We start from the raw sequence: 10363 nt of genomic DNA, 5'->3' as shown, positions 1-10363 counted from the left end.
ATGAATTTATAGGTATGTAACAGATTATGGGTGGTATCTGAAATAGTATACACTTGTACAATATGGAATAAGCATAAAAAATACAGTTCAGCTTTGTTTCCAGTAATTGTTACAGATATGTAAATTATATAAAGCCTGCTGAACTGTGTAAAGCCTGCTACCATGGGAGCTGGCATCCTCAAAAAGGAACTGAAGTTTTAGAAACCCTCTACTAAAGTTACCTTCAGGAATTGATGTAGCCTCTTGTCTTCATCTGTCAGCCACATATCTGAACTGGTTTGCTGAGCTTGCAGCTAGCGTCACAAAGTGACTACTCAGGAGCCCCAGGCTAACAGGAATGGGAAATCCATGTGAGAACATCTCTTTGGACTATGGTACAAAGATCAAGGGGGGGGGGGGGGGGGTAGGAGGGAAAGAACAAACCAAAAAAACCACCAAACAGTTTGGCAATCCTGCTGGATGCCAAGCTGAGAGAGGCCAAGCTGAGGAGAAAAAAGCTAAGGAACTAAATGTTATGTACAGTGTATTCATGATAGCCTCTGTGTCTACCTTCTGCCATCCAAAGACACTGTAAGTCAACAGCATGAACCTACAGGCTAATCTGGACTGGTTAAGCTGCATGGTTAAGCTTGGTACCAAACTACATGAGAGAAAACATGCCTGAGCTTGAAAATTCCAGTTGCCTTATTCCTTCCATTGTTCTGAGTCTCTTCTTCCCCTGTATTCACATGGACAAGTGTGCTAACAAATGAGCCTCCCTCCTCCCTGCAATCACTTACTGGAGTTACACTGTCAGCAAAGTTACTACTTGGCCAAGATGGCATTTTAGATGCTTCATTAAACTCTGGTCTCAGCTGAAAGGAGTCCTGAACCCAGGTCTTTCTCCATTAATAGCATGTCCATGTCCTTTCTTACGGCATTTCAGCTGCTACTTTCAGCTCACCCCTAGGGCAATACAGCCATTCTACATAAGGGAATAAACCAACAGAACCAGAACCAACAGGTTTAGGAAATGGTAAAAAGAAGAGCTGAGCGTGTTTTGCTGGACAGGACCATGACCACAGATAGGGGTAAAGTTGTTAACAATATTTTTTTTCTCCTGTAAACCTTCAAAAAGGTGCCTATCTCATTTGATTCATTATTAGATATAAAGAAGAGATAACTGTACCTGAGAAACAGTTGTTTTTTAAATTTTAAACAAAATTTCCAGTTCATGTGCGTGTGTTTGTGTGTACCTTTCCTGGACTGAACTTAAGTCTTGAATTTAAGTCTTGAATTTTCTACTTTTTATTCTTTCCTTCTGAAAGTGGAATTGTTTTGTTTGCTGAAAATATTCCCTGAGCATAATATAAAGAGACTCTGACTTTATTTCTTTGTTTTAAGCATCTTGGCAATTTAATAACTTTATTTGAAACATAATGCGGTAAGGATGGTGGATACCACATGACTCAATGGGCAAGTTGTGCCACAGGAGTCTAATGGTGAACACATTTCCACTCACTAACCATGAAGAGTATTGCCTATGGTGCTTAGAGCCATCATAAACAAGTTACTTCCTCATTCCCCTTTGACAGTCAGTGATTATATGGAATTAAATAGTATTTCTATGATCATTTTTTAGTCTTGAAGGTCCCCAGGATTTTGGGCATGAATTTTCCCATCTTCTTGTCTTTGGCATCTGTGTCATATTCCTCTTCACTCTGACTTGTGTGTTCATCCTTTTTGCAGAAGACCTCAAATCTACTGTAGACTCGCTTCTCCTTCCGCATATTCTCCATTTTCTTCAGGAGGGTATCTCTATCCTCTGATGGTTGCCGCTGAAGATTTCGTTTCTGGCTCCCAAAACTCTCTGACCTGTGGATATTACAGCTTTTCTCTTTCTCACCTTTCCTTTCCAAGCTTGTAGTTGACTTTGAAAGATCAGGATTACTAGTGGATGGTAGTTGCTTGGCCAGTTCAGCTCTGTTCTTCTGACTGTTTGCAGAGATTTGTTCCAAAATCACCTTGGTATCATCACGGAGGTTGCTGCTATAGAGGATGTTAGCTGTGGATGAAGGAAATCTCCCCTGTGTGGGCTGGCTGCTTTTGGGAGGAAGTGGTGTTGCAAATTTATGGGTTTTTTCTTCCTCCATCATTTCCTGACAGTCCCCTATGGAAGATCGCTTGAGAACCACAGCTTGCTTATCAGACTTTCCAATCTCCAAAGTGGGCTCCTCCTCCAATTTCTTTTCACCTTTTGGATTCAAAAACTGCTTCAGCCTTAGTGACCCTTTTCTTAAAAATTCCATTGGATTTTGTTCTTGTTTTGAACAGTCTTCCTCAGATTTATTGAGAGAGCTGTCAGATCCTTGACTTCTAGATAAGTTTTCAAGAACTGATGTGGTACTTGTCCTAATCTGTGGTTTCTTCAGTTCTGTATTGACTGATTTCTGAGTGTCTTCTTTGAATGTCACTCTTTCCTTCTTCTCTGGAAGAGTCAACTTTTGAGTGTCTCCTACAAATATAAGACTCTCCTTCTCTGGAAGAGCAGGTTTACTCTCTATGGGGTAAAACCGAGATGATAATTTGTCCACCTTAGTTCCAATATGTGCTAAGGGATCTTTACTCAATGTGTCAATAAGCTGGGGGGACGATGAGGCCACTGCAAATGGTCTTTCAGCTTCTCCATGCATTTTGTAAGTACTGCAGGAGTCTTTGGATTCTAGTACCCTACTCTCTAGAATCTTATATTGCACGGATTTGGTGCATTTCTTCTCTGCATTCTGTGATTCTTCCTGTAGATAACTGGAAACAGCTTTGGTATGAGTGACTGTAGCTCGCTCTGTGTCTTTGCCCACAGCTTTGTACTTCTCTAAAAGTTCTGCCACTTTAGATGAGGTGGCTGTCTTTATAGTTTCATTGTCTTTCGTCAACTCACTGGACATTTGTTCTTTCTGGATCATCTGAACCTTTTCTATTGCAGTGTTTGGCTGATCTAACTTGGCAGCACTGAAAATCAGAGAGGACCTGAGTCTTGAGCTCCTCTGGATCAAAGGATTTATTCTGGACCTGAATGCATCTTGTTTCATTATAGGGGTTTCTTCACATACTCTATCAGGATCTGAAAATTCTTTGGCACTTTCAATTCCCAGTGACTTGTTAAAAGACATAGGGGATTTGAATGCTGGGATGAGGTCAGTGGGGTGCTTTGGGAGGGTATCCCCAAGCACATCATTATATGCTTCTGATTCCATAGGCATTGGAAGACCTTCTTCTGGTTCGGACTGGTATGCACTCAGGTATGAGGAAATCCTCCAGTTACGTAAACCTGTTCTGTTTTCCTGTGTGTTCTTGTCCTCATCTTGGTCCTCCTCTTTGTCTTGTAAGAACAGGCGTTGTTCCAGGCTTTGCTTCTGTGTAGGAGAAGTCTGGCAAATAAATTTCTGTCCTATATTCTGCCTTCTTAACACCATTCCCATTGGGCCGTTCCCTGCGGGATTCAGCTGATCAGAGCCATGTCTCACTTCCCTGGAAGAATTTGAAGGTACATAATCCAGTCTTAAGGGGAAACCCTCTTGTGGAAAATTGGATTCAAGTTCAGGGTATCTGGATCCCTCTCCATAGTCTTCCAGCTCATTGAATTGTCTACCACCTCGGATTCTCTCAAAGAGTCCCTGAGGCCTGCCAGGAAGATGGGGATGTTCAAATTGGTACTGGTAGAACTGGTCCTTCTGAAAATGGCTAGACTGGATTTTGAATTCATCCATGTTGTTCAAGAACATCTGCCTGGCATACTGCTTAGAAGAAGCAAAGTTTTCAAATGTTCCTTCTGCAAAACTGTGTCTCTTAAAAGCATCCAACTCCAGTTGCTTGGAACGGAGAAAACCCCTGACAGGATCCATCTGGGAATTCTCCATTTCTACCTTTTTATACATTCGCATAGCTGACCCTTCCACAGTATGGCGCAACATGTCATCCCGCCTGAAATTTGACAGGAAGTACCTGTCTGGATCAACTCTATCCATAAAGGAGGGAAAAAGACTGTCATCCCTTTGGAACATCAGGGGTGCTTTTCTTGGAAAGAAAGGCATGTTATTGCCAAAGGGAGTCATGGCAAATGTGTTGTCTGCCTTTGCCAAGACATTGGCTGGAGGAATAAGAGGTTCTGACTGTGCAAAGAGAATTCGGAATTCTTCATCAAAGCTGGCCACCAGCTCCCCCTGGAAGATGTGTGCAATGCTCCTGTGAATCTTCTCAAAAGACCACATAAAACTACAACGAGAAACAGAAGTAATGACAGTGTATTAGCATCATACTTGAAACCATTTGCTTGCCTGAAGAAAATTCTCCCGATACTCTTTACTGCCCAGGCAGGCATTCATTGCACACTGTTGTTCCCAAACCTCATAGTTATGAACAGATTTGGCATCACACCTTTGCACAGGATTTTACAAGGCAATAAATGACCTCTGTTCTAAAATAGCCAGTCAGTAGTAACAACAGCAAGAGAGCAAGCTGGTGGTACTCCTTGTACGAAGTAGTTGTTCCTGCAACTACTTTGGGTTGTAATTGCTTTTTTATAACTAAAATGTTACGGCCAACTTTAAAAAGAGCAAAGGAAACAACAGCAAGTCAGCCCTACCTCAGCCTGAAGGCAAATTGTGGAGCAAATCTTCCTGGAAGCCATTTCCAGGCACAAGAGCAACAGAAAGACAACTGGGATCAGACAACAGGGATTTACCAAGGGCGAACAGTGCCTGACCCAGTCTGACTGCCTTCTACAAAGAGATGTCTGGCTGCATGGATGAGGGGACAGCATAGTCTTCATAGTCTTCAGGTATCATTTTAGCCAAACTGGACCATTAGACTGTATGAGTATGACAGACAGTACACAGGAAATTGTGTGGACTGTCAGGCTTAACAGGTGGTGGTCAGTAATTTGAAGTCTGACTTATGGACAGTAAGTGGTGTTCTCCAGGGGTCAGGGCTTGGGGAAATAGTGTTTTACACTGTCATTAATGAACTAGACATCAGGGCAGTGTGTACCCTCAGAATGAGGAGATGGTGCAGTTCATGTGCCAGGCAGGGGCTGGGGAAATGTACTGGCAGGAACCTCATGAAATTCAGCAAAGGCAAATGCAGAATCTTGCATCTGAGATGGAACAAGCTCATCCATCAGTGCAGCTGAGTAGGACTATCTAGGTAACAGCTTGGCTGGGAATGCCTTGATGGTTCTGGCAGGCTTCTCAGGACTACAGAGTCTCCCTCCTTAGAGATACTCAATAAACATCTGGACACAGTCCTGCGCAGCTGGCTCTAGGTGACCCTACTTGAGCAGGGTGAGTTGGGCCAGATGACTGACAGAGATCCCTTCCAACCTCAACCATTCTGTGCAGGAAGGAGGAAGACATTCAGTGTTATGGCTTTTGTCTTCCCAAGTCAAGCTTTCCTTGAAATGGCTACATACCTGCCTGCTGATGGGAAGCAGTGAATGGATTCCTTACTTTGCTTTGCTTGTGTGTGCAGGTTTTCTTTAGTTATTAAACTGTCTTTATCTCAACCCACAAGTTCTCTCATGTGTGCCCTTCTCATTCTCTATCACATCATGCTGGGAGTAGTAAGTGCACATCCATGTGGGTCTCAGCTGCCTACTGGGGTTAAGCCACAACAGCCTGTAATTAGTGTATCATTTTTACAGATGGTTTACACCCTTGATGTGAAGGAAGCTTGGCTTCAGGTGTCTGGGCTTGTGGCCTTGTTTAATTGGTGTATCTACCTCCGCTGCAAAATGGAGTATTTTTTCTGAAAACTGCTGCTCAGTATCCTTCAGTGAGAAGAGCTTTTGTCAATGCTTTTGGTTTGGAAGTGCCAAAGCACTGCTTTAGCAACTACCCAGCCTCTTGCTCACTGAAACTGGACATGTAACATTGCAAGGCTTCTCACCTGTAGTTGCCACTCAGCACCACCATGCAGTCCACCAAGAGGAATTTCTCTTTCACATGGCCTTTGAAGGACATCCCTGTGCGGCAGTAGTAGGTTGGGCCAGAAACTGTCCTCACCCTTAGGAACTGCAAACCAGACAAGGCACTCGCTCAGTTGAAAGCTGTTACTTCTTTCCCCCTGCCACTCCTTCTTCCCCGTGCTCTTATCACTTCCATCCTGCCACCATTCTTATATTCAGCGCGGGTGATTCTGTCTGCATACACCATGGACAGATAAAACCATTTATTAGTGTCTCCTCAGCCTTCATCCCTGTATTGTTGTACCAGCTCTCACAGCTTTCTTCATACTCATCTCTGACTAGGCTCTGGCCTGCTTTACTCTTTCTCAGTTTTTTACAGTCACAGCAGCCCCCTGTATTCTGGGACATTTCCCCTTCAGGATGTGAATTAGAGACAGGGCTGGTCTTTGGTTTGCTCACCTCCACATAGTTAAGATTGACTCTGCATTTAGCAGCTGTATCAAGGAAAAGCTGAGAGTTCATCTCATCAAGCAAGATGTACACAGGCACTCTGCGAGCAGCAGCATCCAGCACTTCAAACAGCAGATCCACATCAGTGAAAATGTCCATCACTATGGCTACCACCTAGGGAAAGAATGTAAGAAAGACAGCAATCTGCATCTGCTCACATTCCCAAGCTGCGCCAGTATCTCCATTTCAGCTTCCTTTTTAAACCTTCTCATTTAAAGGTTAGGCCCCAGAGCTGGAAACAGAATTGCTATCTAAGGTGCAATTCTGTGTACGAGGGTGAGGAAAAATCTCACTGCCCCTGAGCAATCCCTTACTCAATAATCCAATGAGAACACATATATTTTTGGTAACATAAACACAGTGGAAGGTTGTATTAAGCTGCTTGGCCACTACCTGTTCACCCCCTCCAACACAGCCCTGCCATTTTTAGATAACCTCCTGGCCAGTGTTCAGGCAGTCACGATACAGCTGAACCTATATGGTGCTAATATGGGAAGTAGCTTCAAAGCTCTATCTCCCTGTCCTTCCAAACTTACCTTATCAGTGAGCATAAATACCTGATGGAAGGGTCTAAGGAAAATGGAGTCAAACTCTTCTCAGTGGTACCCAGTGAAATGACAAGACACAAATTGAAATACAGGAAATTGCAGCTAAACACAGGAAAAACTTTGTTTACTGTAAAGGTGACTGAACAGTGAAACTGGTTGCCCAGAAAAGTGGTAGAGTCTCCATATCCATCTTTGGAGATACTCAAGAACATATCCTACATAACCTACTCCAATCAACCCTGCTTTGAGCAGGGAGGCTGGACTAGATTGTTTCCAGAGGTCTAGTCCTCTAGAGGTCTCCAGAGCTGAGGTTGGAAACCTCAACTATTCAGTGATTCTGTGAACTCTTGGAATGTTTTCACATGGCTTTTACACACTTTTTCATGAAATCAGAGAGCAAAGGATAGCTTTGATGCAGTAACAATAGTTTTAGACTCATCCTTCCCCTTTGTCAGGTCCTGGGAACAAAATTAAGCGAATTAGCAGCAGACCTGATGCATTCCAGTTCATCTTTTGCACACATATAATTTTATCTCTGTTCAAGTCAAGCTCTTCATCTTCTCACCTGTTGAGCTGCTCGAATCATTCTGCGTGCCTCCTCCTTAATGCTGGGATTGTCAGGGGGTGGTGGCTGCACGAGGGTTGTCACCTCTGTTCCCCTGAACCCAAAGACCATTGGCCAACCCAGGTCAAGCTCAGGAACAGCGAGGTCTGAGTTCATGGGCCAGTATGTCCCAGAGGATCCATCGACGTCATTGTCACCTGCAGTGTCTGTGCTGCCTTCCTGATTGGCGTATTGGGGTTTCTGGAGATTCTGTATGATGTGGTCCACCTCTGAGTTGCAAAGAAAATCAGGGGCTGCTTCCTCTGTCAGGAAGCGTTGGTAACTTTCTTTGCCCTCTTCAGTAAGCACATCCAGAGCTAAGCGGTAGTACTCCTTGTAATGGGGGGGCAGATAGTTAGGGTCAAGGGGATTGTCCCCCTGTGAGGAGCTTTGAGATCTACGAGCCATGAGGGGAGGGAGAGCTGTAAGAAAAAAACCAACAGTGAGAGCAGTTACACTCCAGTAACACATCCATCCTCATAAATGGTGAGAGTTGGGTCCGTGATAACAAAATCAAAAGAGAAAAGATTCAAAGCACACAGAGTAAAGTTTGAGACACTTCATCCTGAATGGACGGGGAGCCTTAAACTACGTAAAGGTGGTAATCACTTCAGCCCTACTTTAACACAATTAAATGGTTTGGGGCAAAATAAAGAATAAATCAAATTAGGCAGCACTGTGATGAACAGGGATGATGCATCTAAGAAGCTAAATTCCCAACTTTCTTTTTCAGGCTGCCACTAAGCTTAAATGTGTGGGTTTATTTTAAAGCTACCTTGCCACATATACACCTCTAAAGAACAATGCTGCTGGTTATTAACTGAACTCTATTAAAGCTCATTTCAAAATGCTACACAAATTATTTACTGTATGTAATATGGCACTAAGCCAAAATGCATATGCATGTATACAAATGCATCCACTAAATTCTTAGAAATTGGGTGTTACAATCTCCTCAGCATACGAATAGAAGCAGGGTATGAGTGAAATGCAGGCAAGTATAAGGATATCCTGCTGCTGTGACACAGTCAGACATCAGACAAGTTTTTATGAGATCCATGAAGAAATAAAACCCAAGGGACACGACTGCTTCATCAGGCTCTTCATGCTGGGAAAAATCTGAGCTGGCAGGGCTGATATTCGCTATTTAACAATTGTCTGTAGCAAATCTATTGAGACTAAAGACAAATTTGATTTTAACCAAGTTTTGGAATAAAAGCTTGTTGTGCCACGAATACATCTCAGTAAATAATATCCTGCTGATCTGCAAGGAGCTCCAAAACACTTTGGCTTCTGCCCCTCAATTAATGTCAATATCCTCCTCCTGTGGCCCCAGCACTGACATGCCAACAGAAGCTTCCTCATAAGAAAAAAAGGAGTGTGGCTGTCCTTGACCACTCATGCAAACTTAGATCAACAGGAAGGGATTGCCATGGATGTGGGAGGAAGAAAAAAGATTTCAGGCCTGTACTGTCACTCTTGTTAACGGCTGTAAGTATAACACTAGAATAGTTTCAAGATAAAGCCTGAGTGAGCTTTCTTACCTGACTATGGGCATAGCACAGATCAGTGCTATGTTACTCCTACCTCAAACTCCCACAAGTTACTCCTGCTTCAAACTGCAACTCCTAGTAGAGCTGCATGATAGAACAGGAAAAGAAATATGGTCTTAATATAAAGGCAGGAACTGAATCTAATATATCCCTGTGTGAAGTACTGGAATAGATAGTAATCTTTACAGTCTGTACATACCGCTTTATTTGTAATCTGGATTGTCCAGATTTATCTTCCTACTCTATCTTTTTTCTCTAAAAATAAAATGCAGTCCACTGTATACCTCCATTTTGGTGTGGTCGAGTCTCCTGTGTACCTGCTCTTAACAGGTTCAGTAGTGTTTTTAGCCTTTCATTTTAAGGAAATGCTCCCAGAGTTCCCTTCATTCTTGGATAAGAGACCAACATACTCAGATATGACCCACAGGGGATGAGTGGTCATGTCAACAGCAAACTGCTTATAATGCCACCTTGCTCAGAACAGGAATCGTAAGAGCCAACTACAAGAACAAAATTTCAGAAGCAGAAGAAACTGATGATACCGCCCGGACAATAGAAATGGCAGGGGGAATATAATGTTAAAAACGTAGTGAAACAACCTTAATTTTATATTTTATTCATATAATTACTTCAATATTGTTAATAAATCAAGAAGAAGATAGACCTTTAATGGAAAATGTAGGCTAATGCTAAGCATTATTAGATAAGGAATAAAGAACACCACAGATTCAGAGGGAACTCACCCCCTGAATGTGTTGTGAATATGGAATTCTCATTCCTCACATCTTGAAAAAGGCTGCTATAAATCTGAATTATGACCTGTTAGTCCAGAGAAGCCATCTACAAAACCTCACAAGGGACAGCTGTCCATTTTCTCCTCCCGTACAGGAATTAAAAGGACATAACAAACTGGCAGGTAATGGGTTCAAACTGAATACCCAGAAACATTTTTTCTCAATTATATGTAATCTGCAGAACTCCTTCCACAGGATGTTTTAGGGTGGTTCAAGTATGTACAAACAGGACAGGCAAGCAATACTTTGTCAGGACACTTTTCCTCCAGCTCACAATTTGTGGCTGGAAAGGTAGGTCAAGAAAACACAGGGGGAAGTGGGTAGTTTTTATGGTAAGAGGAGTCACTTTAGTTCCCTAAGGATTTGTGGTAGTCAATATATTCATGAATAAGCAAGAAAAATAGTACCTGTGA

At 42.7% G+C, this 10363-nt stretch overlaps 1 protein-coding gene across 3 annotated transcripts in view; it reads right to left on the bottom strand.

Annotated features, from left to right (window-relative positions):
• Nucleotides 1-419: 419 nt before the first annotated feature.
• FAM83H (family with sequence similarity 83 member H) overlaps nucleotides 420-10363 on the bottom strand; it is a 28696-nt gene continuing 18752 nt past the window's right edge. For 2 of the 3 annotated variants that reach the window (XM_061353902.1, XM_061353903.1), the window contains exons 2-5: nucleotides 7565-8025; nucleotides 6401-6565; nucleotides 5923-6047; nucleotides 420-4251 (exon numbers count right to left, since the gene is read on the bottom strand). In XM_061353902.1, coding sequence (XP_061209886.1) covers nucleotides 1611-4251; nucleotides 5923-6047; nucleotides 6401-6565; nucleotides 7565-8011 — 3378 coding nt within the window. In that variant the 5' untranslated portion in view covers nucleotides 8012-8025 and the 3' untranslated portion in view covers nucleotides 420-1610. Of the gene's footprint in view, nucleotides 4252-5922; nucleotides 6048-6400; nucleotides 6566-7564; nucleotides 8434-10363 lie in introns of those variants that run through there. The other variant, XM_061353901.1, reaches the window with a different exon arrangement.

This window comes from Neopsephotus bourkii, unplaced genomic scaffold, assembly GCF_033783945.1.
Source record: "Neopsephotus bourkii isolate Nb327-2 ecotype Australia unplaced genomic scaffold, CSIRO-AGI_Nbou_v1 NB_705, whole genome shotgun sequence".
NCBI lineage: Eukaryota > Metazoa > Chordata > Aves > Psittaciformes > Psittacidae > Neopsephotus > Neopsephotus bourkii.
The sequence above is the reverse complement of the archived record's forward strand: the minus strand, read 5'-3'. Positions and strand labels throughout refer to the sequence as shown.